Source organism: Prionailurus viverrinus, chromosome B3 (assembly GCF_022837055.1).
Source record: "Prionailurus viverrinus isolate Anna chromosome B3, UM_Priviv_1.0, whole genome shotgun sequence".
Taxonomy (NCBI): Eukaryota; Metazoa; Chordata; class Mammalia; order Carnivora; family Felidae; genus Prionailurus; species Prionailurus viverrinus.
In genome coordinates this window covers 66,886,043-66,906,146 of record NC_062566.1, presented here as the reverse complement: position 1 = coordinate 66,906,146, position 20,104 = coordinate 66,886,043, and the positions used below count along the sequence as shown (strand labels likewise).

General features: G+C 46.7%; 1 protein-coding gene across 2 annotated transcripts in view; it reads left to right on the top strand.

Moving 5' to 3' along the window:
• The window catches only part of TEP1 (telomerase associated protein 1), a 40,347-nt gene that overhangs the window by 8,491 nt on the left and 11,752 nt on the right, over positions 1–20,104 (top strand). For both annotated transcript variants that reach the window (XM_047863508.1, XM_047863509.1), the window contains 26 exons: positions 1,282–1,403; positions 1,613–1,770; positions 5,132–5,241; positions 5,920–6,010; positions 6,242–6,428; positions 10,470–10,638; positions 11,215–11,373; positions 11,553–11,630; positions 12,400–12,530; positions 12,844–12,903; positions 13,802–13,960; positions 14,633–14,809; positions 15,039–15,159; positions 15,744–15,868; positions 16,131–16,244; positions 16,350–16,467; positions 16,628–16,822; positions 16,942–17,117; positions 17,204–17,360; positions 17,474–17,653; positions 18,103–18,195; positions 18,490–18,622; positions 18,779–18,929; positions 19,177–19,310; positions 19,514–19,602; positions 19,862–19,976. In XM_047863508.1, coding sequence (XP_047719464.1) covers positions 1,282–1,403; positions 1,613–1,770; positions 5,132–5,241; positions 5,920–6,010; positions 6,242–6,428; positions 10,470–10,638; positions 11,215–11,373; positions 11,553–11,630; positions 12,400–12,530; positions 12,844–12,903; positions 13,802–13,960; positions 14,633–14,809; positions 15,039–15,159; positions 15,744–15,868; positions 16,131–16,244; positions 16,350–16,467; positions 16,628–16,822; positions 16,942–17,117; positions 17,204–17,360; positions 17,474–17,653; positions 18,103–18,195; positions 18,490–18,622; positions 18,779–18,929; positions 19,177–19,310; positions 19,514–19,602; positions 19,862–19,976 — 3,502 coding nt within the window. The remainder of the gene's footprint in view (positions 1–1,281; positions 1,404–1,612; positions 1,771–5,131; positions 5,242–5,919; positions 6,011–6,241; positions 6,429–10,469; positions 10,639–11,214; positions 11,374–11,552; positions 11,631–12,399; positions 12,531–12,843; positions 12,904–13,801; positions 13,961–14,632; positions 14,810–15,038; positions 15,160–15,743; positions 15,869–16,130; positions 16,245–16,349; positions 16,468–16,627; positions 16,823–16,941; positions 17,118–17,203; positions 17,361–17,473; positions 17,654–18,102; positions 18,196–18,489; positions 18,623–18,778; positions 18,930–19,176; positions 19,311–19,513; positions 19,603–19,861; positions 19,977–20,104) is intronic.

Here is a 20,104-nt window from a genome sequence, read left to right as displayed (position 1 = left end):
TAATGGTGTGGTAGGCACATATCAATTTCCTACCTGGTCACTTCTCGGTCATGATAATAGGGTCAGATTTTGAGAGCACAGGGAAAGGCTCCTTTTATTTTTCAGTTTGCCCCCCTTGGTATTTACTGACAGGTGGCATGTCCAGCGGGATAAGTGACTTTAAAATGTGTGAAACATCTACCTTTCATGGGATGTTTGAAAAACAAACCAAACAAAACCTTTTTGCGTTAATGACAAATAAGGCACTGCACTTAGTGGTTAAGATCACAGAATCAGGACTTAGTCCTGGGTTTCAATCCCACCACCACCACCACTTGTGGGCTATGTGACGTTAGCCAAATGACTTACCCTCTATTCCCTCAGTTTTCTCAGATATAAAATGGGGATAGTAATAGCACCTCACTGGGTGCTTCATTGGGGTTTTGTGAAGATTAAATCAGTTACTGAATTTGAAGTATTTCTGGGATACCTGGGTGGCTCAGTTGGTTGAGCATCCAACTCTTGATTTCTGCTCAGATTGTGATCCCAGGGTCTTGAGATCGAGTCCCGCATCACGCTTTGTGCTGAGTGTGGAGCCTGCTTGGGATTCTTTTTCCCTATGACCTTCTCCCTGGCTTGCAGTTTCTCCCTCTCTAAATACATACATACATACATACATACATACATACATACATACATACTAACAGTACGTGGCACTGAATAAGTGTTGGCTGTCACCAATCATCATTAAAATTGATTGTTAGGAAAATGTATGATAGTGTTATAAGAGAATACATTTCACTTGGTCAACTGATTTTTTCTCTTTATCCTAATACATCCCAAACTTGGCTCTTCTACCATAGATGATTCTGGAAGCCACTTCTTTCAGTTTATTCATTCCTCACAGCTTGCATTGTGCTGATACCTCCATTTACCTCCTCCTGCAAGTCTCAGTGATTTAAATAAGAGCTGCTTTTTTCCTTTCCCTCCTAAGAATAAGATGTTCTCTGTTCATTTTATCCCAATCTTGTTTTTCACAAGCCAATTATGTCACGGTAACTACTGATAGCTCAATCTTGTGTAAATGAAACACAGTGACCCCAAAGAGCTACTATCATGTGTTCTCCGCAGAAACTCTTGTTGCTGGAGATTTTTGCCCCCATTCCTACTCTTTACCTAGATCTACTTTGGGGAAAGAAATGACCTCATAGCTATAGGAGGTCTGAGGTTCTGATTTCTGAAGCAAGTGACTATGGTCATAGATTAAATGACCCCTGTGTGACTTGAGGGATATTTCCACAGTTTGAGGAGACCTACAATGCAGTGCCAAAGAAAATTCAGCCGAGATTCACCCTGAAGAAGTTAGTACGGCGACTGCATATCCAGGAGCCTGCTCAGCATGTCCAAGCTCTGCTGGGCTACAGGTGAGAAGACACACCCTGAGCATACCTTCCACCTGGGTAACGCCATGGCTTTTTCAACATCCATGGTCCCAGCGCCTGTAGTTCTGACTCCAGCAACATTAGTTTAGGCAGATATGGCCTGTAAATGTGACTTTGACTGACTGACATTTTCTTTTCTGAGTTATTTTCAGCTGGCCTGGAAATGATAAGCTTTTCTTCCTCTGTTGCAGATACCCATCCACCCTACAAAAGTTTTCTCGAAGTCGCCTCCCTGGGCCATGGGATTCTAGCAGAGCTGGGAAGCGGATGAAGCTCCCTCGGCCGGAGACCTGGGAGCGGGAGCTGAGCTTGAGGGGAAACAAAGCTTCTGTCTGGGAGGAACTCATTGGTAGAGTAACTTTGACCCTATATGCCCTTCCTCTCTTCCCCATGCATACCTCTACATTTTGGACCCTGACTTAATTTCCATGGCATGGTACAGTTATTCTCTTGCCTGGTGGTTTCATCACTGAAAGTGATCGGATTTATGAGGTTTGCCACTGACTGCACCAAAGTGGACCAGGGGTACCTGCTTTTAGTAGCATTGGCATCATAAGGGAGATCATTCTTCCAGATGTGGCTAGGTGATGCACCAGCCTCTACCGACACATGACAAAAGTGGTACCTTCTCTCTGATTTCACTTGCATCATACTGGGTAAGCCATCCAAACAAGATAGGACTGGCACACGGCATATTGGAATCTCCACAGAAACCCATATTTAGGACATGGACTATTTAGGTCATTTGCCCATACTGATAAAAAAAAAAACATTTTAAATTGGGAGGCCCAAGTTACTTTCAGTCTTCTGTTTGTCTCTTTTAGCCTATTTTTAACTATAGAAGGCTCTTTCTATGCGATTTTGTCTTTTTTTACTTCCTCTTTCATCTTTGAAAATTTCAAGTCAGCTTCTATCTGTTGAAAAATATCTTGCTGTAGATCTTTTGACTGCTTGAGTTTTGGAGACTTCATATTTTGGAGCTTCAGAAGCCCCCTTTGTTTTTACCTGTTTCTCAGTGAACTGCCAAGTACAGATTATACTCACGGCAGCCCAAATTGCTTAGCTGTTTATCTGTCCCTGCTCTCACTGTGGTGGTGTAGCCATCAGAATCACATGGGAATTGAATACACACATGCATACACACATGCCTGATAGCCTCTTCCCCAACATTTGATACTTTGAGTGGAATAGGATGAAGTCTGTCCTGAAGGATGGCATCTAGGATGTGTAGATGATTCTGGTATGTGTCATCTCCACTTCCTCCCTCTGCCCCTGAAAATTAAAACTGTCATTTATCTAGGCTGAGACTAATGCCCATAGTCTAATCTGGTGGTCTCCAGAGTTTTTTTAAAAATTTTTTTTTTTTTCAACGTTTTATTTATTTTTGGGACAGAGAGAGACAGAGCATGAACGGGGGAGGGGCAGAGAGAGAGGGAGACACAGAATCCGAAACAGGCTCCAGGCTCTGAGCCATCAGCCCAGAGCCTGACGCGGGGCTCGAACTCCCGGACCGCGAGATCGTGACCTGGCTGAAGTCGGACGCTTAACCGACTGCGCCACCCAGGCGCCCCCAGAGTTTTTTGATCTTATATTACACAAAAAGTTTTGGAATATACCAGAATATATGTATATATAATTAAAACAGTCTGATATATGTACGAATAAATTATGTACTTTAGGAAATACATAAAATATAATTATGTAAATACAGATCTGAAAGTATAAATAAATAAAATACAAAAAATGTAAATAATTATAAGAATAAGAATAAAATATAAGATTAAATGTAATTACATAGACCCCTCTTTGGAGAACACAGGGCTCATTAATAACTCACTAACAGTTTTTTGGAATGCAATCGGTGAATTTCTCAGTGTAAAGGATAAATGTTCAGTTTATTTTCTAGTGTCATAAATATGATATTTGACTTAATTTTTTATCTAAGTGATCTAGAAAGCCTTTCATACACAGCAATAGTTGAGAACACTTTATGAGTTGATGAAGGATGTAATAGTTTACCAGTTGTCACACATAGTTTACATGGTATATATCAACCTAATTGTTCTATACAGTTTGTGAACGAGAATTATGAACTTGAGAACACCAGGACTTCGAGAAGGCTCAAAGCTTCTCCCTATAATTCAAAGGAGACTTACTTCACCTTAAAAAAAGGCACCACCACTCTCTTGATGAAAGCTGCTGGAAGAGCTTGGGGTGGGAGCAGGGGCTGACAGGTCATGTCTCTAAAGTGGTCTGAATACACCTCTGGGGGTACCCAGGAAAACTATCACACCTCCTCCTTATGTTTACCCTTATCTAAAAGAAAGAATATTCCCACTATTTACCATATGGATCAAACCCCTATCATCACTCAGTCCATGTGTTCTATGGTACATGTCCCATATGAGAGTTCAAGTTTATTGAGGAAGAGTAGGGGTTTCACAATGTGCATCCATGAAATCCCCTCACTCTTTTTTGGTTTCTGCATAATGACTTATCAGTATTTATCCTTGAATTGTAAGTGGATTTAGAATTATTATTCAGCCTTAACCAAACTAACCATCTAAAATTGACATAAGCCTTGGGGCATGTGGGTGGCTCGGTCAGTTGGTCATCTGACTTTGGCTCAGGTCATGATCTCATGTGAATTCAGGCCCCATATGAGGGCTCACTGCTGTCACTGCAGAGCTGGCTTCGGTTCCTCTGTCCCCCTCTTTCTCCATCCCTCCCCTACTTGCACTCTATCTCTCTCAAAAATAAACATCAAAACTAAAATAAAATAGAATATACATAAGCCTTAAAAAGATTATTGTTAAGAAACTATGACTTGAAGATGATACTAGTATTACAAAACAAACAGATGATAAGAAAGGGATGGGGCAAAATTCTGCTTCAGTGCAAATCTTTTTCACCTGCATTTAAATGAAAAACAATGACTATTTAGTCATATTTCACAAGAAGTTTGCCAGAGAACTTAGAAATAAGCAGGAAGATTATTTGAAATATGAATTTACATTCACTATAATTGAAGGTGAACCTTACCTTAGGTGTATATTGTGCCTAGAAATATTAACTACTGATTGCAGTGCATATGTATTTATTAATAAACAAACTTACACTAGGAAATTTCACATTTCACCATCTATACTGTTTAGAAATCATTAACAAATTTATTTTTTTAATGTTTGTTTATTTTTGAGAGAGCGCGTGCACGCGCGTGCGAGTAGGGGAGGAGCAGAGAGAGAGAGGGAGACACAGAGTCTGAAACAGGCTCCAGGATCTGAGCTGTCAGCACAGAGCCCCACTCGGAGTTGAACTCACGAACTGTGAGATCATGACCTGAGCTGAAGATGGATGCTCAACCGACTGAGTCACCCAGGCACCCTTGGAAATCATTACTCTAGATTAAAGAATATGTTTTGCCAGTTAAGTCCAATCTCAGGGCTGGAGCCAGCAGACAAAGTAATAATAGACGTTGTTTATTCAAACAGACATTCCATAAACAGTATTGTATAAATCTTGCTCCACACTTCAGGCCAATCCTGTTTTTATCTTTCCAGACCTCTAAAACATTTTGAGTAGGATAGATCACATGTTATAGTACCTCACTCTCTCCATCCTGAATTTTCTACATGACTTCTTGCTCTGGTCTGTGAGCTCTCTTACTCGTCCTTTGTTTGCTTTCCTCACCCTGTGCTGACCCTCCACAGAGAATGGGAAGCTACCCTTCATGGCCATGCTTCGGAATCTGTGCAACCTGCTGCGGGTTGGAATCAGTGCCCGCCACCATGAGCTTGTGCTCCAGAAACTCCAGCATGAGGTATGTGTGAGGCTCAGGAGGACTAGTGGGTGTGGAGATGCTGCCACATCTTCCTTGTGGCTGGGGAAGGTCATGGCCACCAAGCTAATTCCACATGAGCTATATACAGGTACATGGGGAGACAGATGTAGGGAGACAACCCCCAGAGATTCAAGTATAAAAACTTTTCCTTTTTATTTTCTGGGATCACTGATTTACCAAGAAGAAAGAAGCACTTTTGTGATGTAACTGACTTCAGAGGGCGTCTGATAGAAAAGAAACAAGGCTCCTTCTGTTACTTCTCCATTTTTCTTTACCTCTTCTCATTTTCTCACTTGACAACTTTCTTTTTTCTTTATTCTTCTCCAGCTTTCTCTGTATCTCTTCTGTAAAATCCATTTTATACTTCCTCACTTGCCCACAAGTCTAATAGAGTAGTTATCTCAGATTCCTGGCTCCTAAGGACCCTGATTACCTCCCCACCCCATACTCCCTGATACTTTGCTCATGACCCCTCCTTTGTTTGTTTTTTTGTTTGTTTGTTTTGTTTTGTTTTCACATTTATTTATTTTTAGAGACAGAGCGAGACAGAGCGTGAGTGGGGGCAGGGCGGGGGGAGGGCACACAATCTGAAGCAGACTCCAGGCTCTGAGCTGTCAGCACAGAGCCCAATGTGATGACCCCTCCTTTGCTTTCCAGAAATCGGTGATCCACAGTCGGCAGTTTCCATTCAGATTCCTTAATGCCCATGATTCCATCAATAACCTTGAGACTCAGCTCAAAAATAAAGGTATTTATTATCTGTCTTCTTCTGAATCCCATTTGTTTCTCATGTCTGAGAGTAGGTGAAACAGGAGCCTTCGTATGTGTCAGCCTCTTGCTTTCTAGTCTCAGAGTGTAGGGTGGGCAGAGGTCAGACACTTGCCAGTCCAAGGGTCCAGGCTCAGGACCGGTATTGGTGGGAGGGCAAGAGGGGGGACTAGAAGCTGCTTGACTCAGATGCTTACCTGTCTTCACACAGCATTGCCACTTCCTTCCAACACAAAACTGGTACATTCGATAATGATTAGAAATGCGAGAAAGAAAAAGAATTGGACCTATCGGAGGTATCCTCGCAACCCAAGTCGTCGGGAACTTCGGACAACAATGATGATACCTGTGATATATGAGCAGCTTAAGCGGGAAAAGCTGAAAATACAAAAGGCCAGGTGTGTGTGTGTGTGTGTGTGTGTGTGTGTGTGTGTGCGCGCGCACGCACGTACACAAATGTGCATATGTGCATGTGCTATCTGGGAGCAAGGGTGGGCAACAAGAGGCACCCTTACAGGGCTTCGGAGTCATCTGACAACCCCAAATTTTATTCTGTAAGACATACTTGTCCCAGTGGCTCAGACTTGCCTGGTTCCAATTGTCTCTTGCATAGCAAACCTTGTCTTTAACATTGTCCTGTGGTGAGATCATGAAAAACAAAACTGTGGGCCTCCAATTTATTTTATTTTATTTTTTAAATTTTTTAAAAATGTTTTTAGTTATTTTTGAGACAGAGAGAGACAGAGCATGAGCAGGGGAGGGGCAGAGAGAGAGGGAGACACAGAATCTGCAGCAGGCTCCAGGCTCTGAGCTGTCAGCACAGAGCCCGACGCAGGACTTGAACTCACAGACTGTGAGATCATGACGCAAGCTGAAGTCGGATTCTTAACCGACTGAGCCACCCAGGCGCCCCTGGGCCTCCAATTTATTTTATTTTATTTTATTTTTAATGTTTAATTTTTATTTTTGAGTTGGGGGAGGGGCAGAGACAGAGGGAGAAAGAGAGGAACCCAAGCAGGCTCTATGCTGACAGCAGAGAGCCTGATGTGGGGCTTGAACTCAGGTACTGTGTGATCATGACCTGAGCCAAAGATGGATGCTCAACTGACTGAGCCACCCAGGCACCCCTGGGCCTCCTATTTATTATGTGATTGTCTTATTGGTTTCTGTGGGTTCTGTGAATCTACGTAACATTTCCCTTCTCTTAGTGTATGCTAGTGTCCTCTGCTTCTACTCTGGTTCAGTTTCTTTTTCTTCTCCAAGATATCTGTTTGTTCTTTTTGTTTCTCTCTCTTTCTCTGTCTTTATTTTCTGACTCATTTACTTTCTCATTTTTATATATATAGATATATAGTCTTTACATATATATAAAGATAGTTAACATCAAGCAGGCTCAAACTCAGACATAAACCCTGTTCTGTAAGTTTGATGAAGTCCCAGCACTCTATGCTTTAGATGCTTCAATAGAATCTTCATTCATTTTCATTCAAGACAAACTCAGGGCTCATCTAACCTACTAGGAGGTTCCTGGCCACTCAGTGGCCTGATTATCTCCTGAATCAGTGAATCAGTGGCTGAACACAGGGCCATTTAAGAATCAAGCTTGTGAGATACCTGGGTGGCTCAGTTGGTTAAGCATCTGACTTCAGCTCAGGTCATGATCTCGTGGTCCGTGAGTTCGAGCCCCGCATTGGGCTCTGTGCTGACAGCTCAGAGCCTGAAGCCTGATTCAGATTCTGTGTCTTCCTCTCTCTCTGACCCTCCCCCATTCATGCTCTGTCTTTCTCTGTCTCAAAAATAAATAAACGTTTAAAAAAAAGAAAAAAGAATCAAGCTTGGCATCCAGTCGAAACAACGTGCCTTTGCTGGCCAATATAGTGGCCACTAGCCACATGTGGCTAATTGGGCCTGAGATGTGCTGGATTTTGAGGACAGTGTGAAAAAGGATGTAAAATATCTCTTTCATAACTTTTGTGTTAATTATGTGTTAAGGTGAAAATATTTTAACATATTATGTATATTAAGTTAATTTCTCCTATTTTTACTTTTTTAATGTGGCTACTAAAAATTAAAAAAAAATTTTTTTTTCAACGTTTTTATTTATTTTTGGGACAGAGAGACACAGAGCATGAACGGGGGAGGGGCAGAGAGAGAGGGAGACACAGAATCGGAAACAGGCTCCAGGCTCTGAGCCATCAGCCCAGAGCCTGACGTGGGGCTCGAACTCACGGACCGCAAGATCGTGACCTGGCTGAAGTCGGACGCTTAACCGACTGCGCCACGCAGGCGCCCCTAAAAATTTTTAATTACATGTGTAATTTTTATTTCATTTCATTCCATTAATTGTAATTTAATTCTGTTGGATAATACTGGTAGAGACTATTGAATTTTCTAGATTAAAAACATTATTATGAAAAAATTTTAAACACAAATAATGAGAATAGTATAATGGACTCTCATAAAACTATTAGCCATATTCAGTGATTATCTAGATTTTACTGTAGTTCTTTTGGTCCCTTCTTTTTTGGGGGAAGATGTTCTTAAGAACAAATGCTGAATAATATGATACATTTTATTTCATCCTTTCATATTTCATGTGTGTCTCTTTAAAAATTTTTTTTCGTTTATTTATATTTGAGAGAAAGAGAGAGAGACAGAACACAAGTAGGGGAGGGACAGAGAGAGAGGGAGACAGAATCTGAACCAGGCACCAGGCTGTGAGCTGTCAGGACAGCCTGATGTGGAGCTCAAACCCACAAAATTGTGAGATCATGACCTGAGCCAAAGTCAGACATTTAAGCAACTGAGCCACCCAGGCACTGCTCATGTGTGTCTTTTAAAGCAGGAATTTTTGGGGCTCCTGGGTGGCTCAGTTGATTGAGTGTACGCTTCTTGATTTTGACTCAGGTCATGATCTCATAGTTTGTGAGTTTGAGCCGCAAGTTGGGCTCTGTGCTGAGAGTGCAGGGCCTGCTTGGGATTCTCTCCTCTCTCCCTCTGCCCCTCCCCTGCTCATGCTAGCTCTCTCTCAAAATTTCTCCAAATTTGTTTATTCTTAAGTAAGTACTTAAGAAAAAGAAATTAAAACAGATATTGTCTTATGTAACTAAAATGTCATTAATATACCTAATAGAACTGAAAATAATTCCTTGGTATTATCATTTATTATCTAGTCCATATTCAAATTTCCCAATTATCTCAAAAGTATGATTTTACAATTTTATTCAAATCAGAATCCAAATAAGGCATACACATTATATTTGATTATTAAGTCTCTCATATTTCTTTTAATCTTTGTCTTCATACCATTGACTTGCTGCAGACACTGGGTTCAAGGGCTCTGCAGAATGTCCCACATTCTGGATTTGTCAACTTCCTCATGGTGTCTTCTAACTTGTTTCTGTTTCATGTACTGAGGGCATTAACTCTAAAGGCTTGTACAGATTCAGATTTCACTTTTTTTTTCCTTGCAAGAATATTTCATAGGAGATCCTTTGTATGCTATGAGTGAGACCAGCAGACTTTTTTTTTTTTTTTTAACCTCCTCATAGGATAAAGGATCATGAGTCGCCAAAGATCTGTGGTCCTACTCAGTGTGATGTTAACTAAGATTGACCCATGTGTTTAAATGGTTATAGCCTGATCTCTTCACTGGAAGTTGATAGTTCATCCATTGGTGATCTCTTCCTGAACCAATTGTTTCATTAATAGTTCTAGAATGGGAGTTTTCTCCATTCCCGTATTCATTAGCTGGAATTCTAAAAAGAACTTGCCTTGTCAACTAAAGCTGTTTAGTTACCCTGAAGTAAAGATTCAACTAGAAACGTGGGACAAATGTTCTTTTTTTTGTCCCCTTTAATTGCCAGTTTTCGGGGCGCCTGGTTGGCTCAGTTGGTTGAGTGTCCGACTTCAGCTCAGGTCATGATCTCGCAGTTTGTGGGTTTGAGCCCCACGTCGGGCTCTGTGCTGACAGCTCAGAGCCTGGAGCCTGCTTCAGATTCTGTGTCTCCTCCTCTCTCTGCCCCTCCCATGCTCATGCTTTGCTCTCAATGATAAATAAATGTTAAGAAAAAAAAATTAATTAAAAAAATAATTTCCAGTTTTTGGAATAAGGAGTTAATCTTTAAAATACAATTTAAAAGTAAGTTAAATCTTGCCTTATGAAGTAAATATGGATTGATATGGGAAGTGTGGCAAACGATTTCAGAGAGTGGATCAGCAGATGACTTCTCCTCTCCAGCCATAGGACTGGGTTAGAAGAGTCCTATAGGATGGCGGCAAGGGAACATCTGTCCCAGTCTTCTCTACTGGTAATGGAGGCAGGCCGCAGAAGTGGTGTGAACACTTCATTCTGGGGTGGCAAGTTCTCATCTTCCCGTACATCTCGAAATGGCAAATAGAGAAGCCCCTGAGCCCTTCTGTGTCTTTTCTGCCTGCAGACAGTGGAAATATGATGGTGAGATGCTGGTTCGGTATCGTCAGGCCCTAGAGACAGCTGTGAACCTCTCGGTGAAACACAACGTGCCCCCGCTGCCGGGCCGCACTATCTTGGTCTATCTGACAGATGGCGGTGCAGACCAGTTCTGTCCCAAGCGCAACCCAGAAGGGGTAAAAAAAATTAAAAGGTGGGGGGTTGGTAGGATGCTGGGGATCCCGAGAACTATCCTGTTCCCAGACATGGTTCTCGCAAGGAAGCACTCAGAACTGAAATAAATGGCAAACATTTGCTTCTTGGTATCAGACCTTGGTTCCTAAGGACAGTTCCTAGAATGTGGTCTCTAGCCTGTTCATGGATTACAATACTTATATTTCACATTTGGCTGGTGCTTAATTCTCTCTAAATTTCTGTCACCGAAGTATGTTTCATTTTTACATCCTATATCCCAGTGTTGAATTTGGGCAGGACTGCTGGCCCTTCTCCACCCTGGCCAGCTCTTCCTGAAAGCTGCTGAAGCTGTCCCTTCCTAACTGGAGATTTTGTCCTTTTCCCCCAACTAATGGAGGCGTTTGGCCTTCAGGGCTGGATGGGCAAGGGTGGGTTTCAAAATAGGGGAGCCAGGGTGCTTGGCCAGCTCAGTCAGTGACTTTCGATCTCAGGGTGGTGAGTTCAAGCCCCATGTTGCGCATGGAGCCTACTTAAAAAAATAGGAGATCCTTATTTCACCCTGATGTTTGTCCAATCAGCCCCACCTAAACTATGTGCTGCTGCTGATTGGGATGGTAATTGCACGAGCGGAGCAGGTGGATCTCTTACTGTGCGGAGGAGGCACTGTGAAGACTATCACAGTTAAGGCAGAAGAAGGTATCCTGAAGACGGCCGGCATACTCCAGGCTCAAGTCCAGGTCAGACACCTGCCCCCACCATGCAGAAATGCATGAATGGTCACAGCCCTGGACACAGGCTGGAAAATCAGGAAAGGCTTGGATATATACAGTGCTGAAGATTCCCAAGCAGTATTTGGTGTTTGTTGCTTACCGATTGTCTCCCATGCAAATAAGGAACATGAGACTCTTTCCTTCAGGAGCCAGATGGACAGGATGAATGGTCCCTGCACACTTTTGGGAAGTACCTGTTGTCTCTGGCTGCCCAAAGGGTCCCTGTGAGTAGTCCCCAGTCCCTGAGAAACCCTCCCCGCCTTCACCCTTCCCTCCACAACTGATGTGTGTAATTTCTCAAAGGTCATCTTTCAAATGAGGGGCAGTACCCACACCCACTTCCTGCTGGCTGCAGCCCTCTGCCGTGTGGTGTGCTGGTAATTGTTTAACAACTAGTGCTCTGGAAAAAAATGAATCTTGGTTAATAGCATTTGCTAATTTCTAAGGTGTAAATTACTCCAATCATGTCTGATTTCAAGCTGCCAGCATGGTATCAGTGAACAGAGGTGAGAAGAGATGCTCAGTAGCACACCATTATATGGTATTTCTACAACGTAGATCGAGTATGTAAATAAGATCTAGATAATGGTAAAATGTAGTAAAATTACTAGGAAATGATGAGTTTCAAGTATTTATTACCTTTGTTTCTAATATAATTTATTTAATTACAAGTTTATACTCTTCAATGTTTAGCAGTGGCAGTATTTAACAACTGGATCACAAAATTCCTAAAAATGTAACAGTTAGCTCTTGTGAGCCTGAGTGAGCCAGCTACAGCACACCACTGCCCCTCCCCCACTTTCCTGCCCCTCCATGTCAGGGTGTAGTGGCTCCCCCATCCTAAGGGCTCTCATGAGAGGCAATTTCCATTCCCTTCAGAGTTCTCCTAATCCCCTCAGCCCCAGAGATCTCTTCTCTTAATGTCCTAAGCTTATTAGCATCTCTTCTGTCCCTGTGCTCCCTGTTCTCAGCTCCTCCCTTTTCATCTTACAGGTGGACAGGGTCATCCTCTTCGGCAATGATATGTATGAGAAACTGATAAATGAGGCCAAACAGCGTTTCTGGCAGCATGTGAATTCCAAGTGCCTCTTTGTTTGTGTTCCCCTAAGTAGGATATGTGACATGTAAGGACGCTCAAACTCCTTGTCCAGTGCCAAAAGATAGGTTTCCATATTTCCTCTCTGCCCCCACTGAAGCTTGGGGCATTCCCACTCACCAGGTGCCTTCCATCTCTGCCTCCTACCTTGATTGCACTTCAAATACTAGAACCTTCTCTGAAGTCTTTAGCCTAGCTCCATACCCCTTTGTAGGGGTCCATCCCAGCCCCAACCTAGCACATGACCCTAATTAAACATGCAGAGGTGGGGTGTCCATCCTAGAGCGCAGGGACTCTGTGTTCCTGGCACTGTTTCTGATGGTTGCTTCTTCCTTTGCCAGATTATCAGATTCAAATCCCAATGACGTGACACTCTCAGGCTGCAATGACGGGATCCTGAAGTGAGTACAGAATGGACGCACAAGGGGTTGGGGGCTTTGTTAGCACATCTTTCCGAGATTGCCTGTGGCTTCTACTCCACTTACTTCTGTTTTTAAGCAAGATAGAAGTTTATTCCTCTTTTGCCACTGTCCAGATGTAGCAGCAGCAGAATGTTACAGGGACCCAGACACCTTCTATCTTATTGTTCCACCATCCTCAAATACTCTGCTTTCATCTCACGGTTCAAGACTGCTGCTCCAGCCCCAGTCATCATTTTTGCATTACACCTAGTAGGAAAGAGGAGAAGGGGACAGGGGAGGTTGCACTGTTCTCTTTTAAGGGAACAACGCAAGAGTTGGTCACATCATTTCTATTCTTTGCCGCCTCAGTTCCATTCTTGATCCAGAGTAAATCTCATGCTAAATTTATTTATAGATGCCAAATTTACAAAATCTTTTAACTCTGTCTCCATGCTTAGCCTTCTCATTTACTTGTTTTCTCTCACCTACCTTTTCCTTTGTATGCCTCCATCGCCCCCCAGCTGCTAGTAGGAAGCCTCAGGCCCATTCCTCCTCCAGAGAGCTTTCACAGCTGATACAAAGCTGATCAAGCTCTGAATGGGATGGCCTTAGTCTTTAATCTTTAATCTTAACCTTTGCCAGCCTAACTACCCCTGGCCCAACAGAAAGCCCATGATGACCATGCTAGACCTGAGTGTCTTCTCTGTTCCTTCATCCCTGTAGTTCTGCACCCCTGTTTATTTTAAGTCTACATTCACTGCTTGTGGTTGTCTTCTTAAGGGGCTCCAGTTAACTGGGTGACCTACCTCTCTATATCTTTGTCCCCTGCCCCCTTGGAAGACCTGCCTGATTCTGACTCTGGTATTCACTCTTACTTATTTTGTTATATTTATGTCAGGTTCATTGCAGAGCGTGGAGTCTCCTGTCTTCTAGAGCACGTGGGCCAAATGGACAAAATATTCAAGATTCCACCACCCCCAGGAAAGACTGGGGACCTGTCTCTCCGGCCACTGGAAGAGGTCACTCTAAGCCCCTTGGCTCTGATTTACCAGCATGGGTTAGTCTATGTTTCTATGCCTTTGTGAATTGGGAGACACTGTGGTCAAAACCTGCAGAAATTCTGGTGGCTGCAGTTCTGGCTGTGGAGATGCTGTTTGTTCTACTCACTAAGTAGAACTCATCTCTTTCCCAGGTAGGGATTTCCCTGATGGAGGAAGTTGTCAGATAGTGAGCATACTACTTTCTCTACCTGGGCAGGGGGTCAGATGTGAGGTGGGCATCAGGCAGCAGGCAGCATGCACCGTGGACATACAGCCAGGGCTCAGGCAGAGGGCTTAGGAGAATAGGCTCTGGCTTTCTCATCACAGCTTTGCCAAGTAGTAGCTTGAATCTTGGGCTAGTTGTTTTTAATTTCTTAAAAACTTTAGTTTTTTATTAGTAAAATGGAAATAATGATGGTGCTTACCTCACAGCATGGGCAAATAGTAAGTGCATAATAATTAGCTGACAAAGAGGGATATGTGAGAAATGGCAAGTAGGGTTTAAGTTCCAGGGCTCTGCAGGAGAGGCTATAAGCAGGTTATTCTCTGGAGGCCTGCTGGACCTCCCCCTGGCATCTGTCATACCTTACTTGTACTGGCTTGTGCTGAAGGATGTGCTCAGCCGCATCTGTGGAATTGGGTTGTGGGGCTGATTGCTAGAGTGAGCCCAAGCTTCTGCTTACCCCCAGATGGCGCAGCATCAGGCTTTTCATTTCCTCCACTTTCCGGGACATGCACGGGGAGCGGGACCTGCTGCTGAGGTCTGTGCTGCCAGCGTTGCAGGCCCGAGCGGCCCCTCACCACATCAGCCTTCATGCCATTGACCTGCGCTGGGGCGTCACTGAGGAGGAGACCCGGAGGAACAGGTGAGGGGGCCACAGAGAAGAGCTGGGACAGAGATGAGGGGCTTGAGTGGTAGAACTGAGGTGGGTAGGGTTGAGGCTACAAGGGAGGCTGAGGGCCTAGGGCAGGGGCTGCTATTTGGATGCTAACAAGAGCAGTCTGCCTTTACTTGGCTCAGTTTTGAGCCAGGGCCCTATCTTCCTATTTATACCTGTATTCTCTGATCCGATGCCTCCATAACCATGTCTGCAGACAACTGGAAGTGTGCCTTGGGGAGGTGGAGAACTCGCAGCTGTTTGTGGGGATTCTGGGCTCCCGCTATGGCTACGTTCCCCCCAACTACAACCTCCCTGACCATCCTCACTTCCGCTGGGTAAGGCAGGTTGGGGGTTGGAGTGGGGTCTGGGGAGGAAACAAAGGTTGGGGCAAGTGTGGAGAGAAGCCACAGTGTGTCAGGAACCTTGGGACTAGATCTGAGACTTGAAGGTGAAACCCAGGCAGAAGGTTCTGCAAGCGGCCAAGTCATAGATGAGGGAATTCCTTTGAGAAGTACCTCCCAGTTGGCCAAGGGATGCAAGAGGTAAGAGGGTAGGTCTGTTTAGGGTTTGCTGTCAGACGGATCTGGGTTCTGATCTCCCTTCTATCATTTATAGATTGTGTGACTTTGTGGGAAACGGCTTATCCTAACCTAGCCTCAACTTCCCCATGTATTAAAGAGGAACAGTGGAGTCTATACTGTAGGGTTACTATGAGGATTAGAAATCTATTTTTAAAAATGCTCAACATGTGACAGGCATTCAGTACATGTTAGCTACTAGCTTTGTTTTGTTGGCTTGTGTCTGGAGGGAGGGAGGAATATTGCTGAGATGCAGGAACCCTAGGGTCTTGGCAGGTCTCAAGGGAGGGGTCAGTGTGACCTGGGACTGAACCAGCCTGTTCTCTGCCCTCTCCCTGCAGGCCCAGCAGTACCCTCCAGGTCGCTCTGTGACAGAGATGGAGGTGATGCAGTTCCTGAATCGGGGCCTTCGCCAGCAGCCCTCTGCACAAGCTCTCATCTACTTCCGGGATTCTGGCTTCCTCAGGTACCTGCTGTTGCCTCTGGACCTCGCAGACTCAGGGGCCAGATCTTCTCTCTCCATAGCATTCAGAGTACAGGAGGGGGAGCTAGAAGAGAGTACAAGGCTCAGAACGCTTGCCTTGTAGCACCAAATAAGCCTTGCCACTGAAGCCAGGTGATCTCTGCTTGCGGAGTTTTAGGGAACCACAGCCAGGTCTGATGGTTGGGGCTGAAGAGAGGCTGGGGTCTGAGTGTAGCCTCACTTTTGGGGTATCTTTGGTGGTCAGCTCTGTCCCAGATGCATGGAAATCTGACTTTACTTCTGAGTCTGAAGAGGCTGCACATCGAATCTCAGAACTGAAGAGCTACCTGAGCAGACAGCAAGGGATTACCTGTCGTAGGTGAGCTGGGGTGGGGGTGGGGTGGGTAGAGAGCCCCTGCATGGAGGAATATATGGAGGGGGGCCAGGCCCACTCTGACTCTGCTTGTGCATGGTTCACCTGTAGATACCCCTGTGAATGGGGGGGTGTGGCAGCCGGCCGGCCCTATGCTGGGGGGCTGGAAGAGTTTGGAAAGTTGGTCCTGCAGGATGTGTGGAATATGATCCAGAAGCTTTACCTACAGGTCAGCAGGGGCGCCCATGGCCAGGGTAGTGGAGAGAAGGTAGGGTGGTCTGGGTAGTCCTGGATGGGAAGTAATTTGGTGGGGGCTCTGTGAGTTTTCAGGTCTGGGGTTCCTGAGGGGCATGGAAACATTTATCAGTCACTGTCCCATGTGTCCTCAGCCTGGGGCCCAGCTGGAACAGCCAGTGTCCATCCCAGATGATGACTTGGTCCAGGCCACCTTCCAGCAGCTGCAGAATCCATCAAGTCCTGCCCGACTGCACCTTCTTCAGGACACAGTGAAGCAGCTAACGCTGCACCGAGGGAGGCTGAGCCTGGTGACCGGGCAGTCGGGACAGGGCAAGACGGCCTTCCTGGTACATAGTCTCAGAGCCCCGGGCAGGAGGAAGTGAGGGCCATGTGGGCTAAGGAAGCAGGGCACAGGGAGTTGTGCATGTAACAATGTTACCATGTTTTCTCTTTGCTGTCCATGCAGGCATCCCTTGTGTCAGCACTGCAGGCTCCTGATGTGGCCAAGGTGGCCCCCTTAGTCTTCTTCCACTTTTCAGGGGCCCGCCCTGACCAGGGTCTTGCCCTCACCCTGCTCAGACGCCTCTGTGCCTATCTGCATAGCCAACTGCAAAAGCCAGGTGCCCTCGCCACCACCTACCGGTGTGTATCCCCCATTAGTCCAGCCTTGTTGATTCCACATGATGCCACCCTGTATCTCCCTCTCTCACTGATCCTGGTCCTTACAGGGGCCTGGTATGGGAGCTCCAGCAGGAACTGCTGCCCAAGTGTGCTCAGTCCCTGAAAAGTGGCCAAACCCTGGTGTTGATCATCGATGGGGCTGACAGGTTGGTGGGTCAGCATGGGCGGCTGGTCTCAGACTGGATCCCAAAGACACTTCCTCCGGTGAGTGTGAGAAGGAGGTGGGGGTGGGATGCAGTAGTGGGGACAGGGGGCTCTCCAGCCTTCTTCTCTTCTTTTTCCTTCTACCTTCTTCTCTTTATGCCCAAATATCACAGCGGGTGAACTTGGTACTGAGCGTGTCTACTGACGCCGGCCTGGGGGAGACCCTGGAGCAGAGCCAAGGTGCCCATGTGGTGGCCCTGGGGCCTCTGGAACTATCTGCCCGGGCCCGGCTGGTGAGAGAGGAGCTGGCCCTGTATGGGAAGCGGCTGGAGGAGTCACCTTTTAACAACCAGGTTGGATGTGGGCCAGGGCTGGAGTGTGTGAGGCCCCAGGATGCTGAGGCTGCCAGCTGCCCCGTGCGGCCCTACTGCTTTGTTTCTGCAGGAACTCTGTGCCAGGGGATGCTGTTAATAAGATAACTGGGATTCCTTATAACACTAGCCAGCCTTTTTCCCCTAGAGAATGGCCTCCCAGGGTCCATCCCAGTGAGGGGAGGAGTAAGGCTGTGATTCTTGGGTGGGGTGGGCTGAACCACAGGGGCTTTCCAGAAAGTAGGGCTGGCTGGCAGAGCAGTGTAGCAAAGGGATGGCTGTGAGGTGATGCCATCAGGTCACTGCTGGGGACTCTCAGAGGAGGAACTGCCCTGCAGTGGGCTGGGTGCTTGGGGTGGAGCTCAGGGGGGTTGAGGACTGGCTGCGGCAGGCTCTCTGCTCCCCACACTGAGTCCCCTTCATCTTGTCAGATGCGGCTGCTGCTGGTGAAGCGGGGATCATCCCTGCCACTCTACCTGCGCTTGGTCACAGATCACCTGAGGCTCTACACATTCTATGAGCAGGTTGGTTGAGGATGTAAACCCTCACCACTTATTTTCTAAGTCCTAATCCACTTCCCATTCTTCATTCAGCTTCTTCCACCCCCATCCCTCTACTTTTTGTACCCTGTCCTGTGCCATCTTGTAATCACCATTCCCCATCTCGGCTCACCCCTACCCTCACTTCTCTCCCACTGTTTCTCTTCCTTTTCTCATCCTTTCCCACAATTTCTCCAGCTGCCCACTCCCCTCCCCACAACGAAAGCCACCTCTTCTCCTCCCCTCACTGGCTGAAGCCCGGTCTCCGTCCTCTCCCAGGTGTCTGACAGACTCCGGACCCTGCCGGCCACTGTCCCCCTGCTGCTGCAGCACATCCTGGGCACCCTGGAGCAAGAGCATGGCCCTGATGTCCTTCCCCAAGCTTTGGCCACCCTTGAGGCCACACGCAGTGGTCAGTGGTTGGGATGGGCTGGGAGACCGAGAGTTCAGGGGTTGGATGACCTTGGTTCAGTTGGGGTCTCCGTGAGCAGTGTGAGGAGGAGCCAGGTGTCATGGGATGGGTATGCTGTGTGGTTTGGTGAGGGCTTCAGAGAGCTGGGGTTTGCAGGTCTCACTGTGGACCAGCTGTACGGAGTGCTGAGTGCATGGCGGATACTTCCCAGGGGAACCAAGAGCTGGGACGAAGCAGTGGCTGCTGGTAACAGCGGGGACCCCTTCCCCATGGGCCCATTCGCCTACCTCGTCCAGAGTCTGCGCAGGTACAGCTGCCCCCAGCTGAGCTCCCACCAACCTCCTGTGCCTTCACATCTTTGAGCCAGAACCCCATGTGGTCCTTTCTTCATTCCACCCTTCCCTCAGTATAGGCCCTGACACACAGGCCCTGAATAGGTTGCCACTCAAGTTACCACTATACGGGTTGGGAACGGGAGTCCACAGCTGTGCCAGGTACTCACTGACAGGCCCCCTCCCCTCATCTCCTGCTCTGTTTCCCTCACATGAGGACAGTTTGCTAGGGGAGGGCCCCCTGGAGCGCACCGGTGCCCGGCTCTGCCTCCCTGCTGGGCCCCTGAGGACAGCAGCCAGATGTCGATACGGGAAGAGACCAGGGCTGGAGAAGACAGCACACACCCTCATTGCAGGTGATTGGAGCCCAAAGTGACCCCGGGGCACTGAGTGTGGGGCCTATACCCGGAGGCCACCTACTGGTGCTCCCCATCAGCTGGCCCCTCACCTGCCACCCCAGTGAGCGAATGGCTTTTGCGGTAGCCTATGGAATACAATCTTTGGAGATGCTTTAGGGCTGAGCCCATCTCAACGTCTGTTCTGTGATCCACACCTGCAGCTCAGCTCTGGAAGACATGTGACCCCGATGCCTCGGGCATCTTCCGAAGTTGCCTTCCTGAGGCTCTGGGAGACTTGCCTCACCACCTGGTTAGTTTCAAGATCCCATAGACACCTTCTCCCAAGCAGCTGCTTTGACTGTTCTGAGACCCCACTCCCTCTTGACCGCACCATCACCACTACCATGATGCCCCTCTACCTTTCTCCTTTCAGTTTTCCTGCCCTCTTCCTTGAGGTCCTTTGTCCCAGCTCCTAGGTTGAGGTCCTGGCTGCACAGACAAGGTCTAAAACTAGACTATTCCTCCTCACCTGCCTCTTCATATCCTAATGAATCCAATGACCTTCCCAGCTCCAGAGCGGGAACCGTGACCTTCTTGCAAAATTCCTCACCAATCTCCACGTGGTGGCTGCACATCTGGAACTGGGTCTGGTCTCTCGGCTCTTGGAGGCCCATGCCCTCTATGGTGAGAGGTGGCTTCTCTGAGATCTGGGCCTCCTGGGTGTGTTCATGGGGGGGTCTGCTCCGGGGGAGGTATAATGCAAAGAACAGTTAAATTTCTCTTCTAGGTTAAAAATGCCAAGGGGGTAAGCA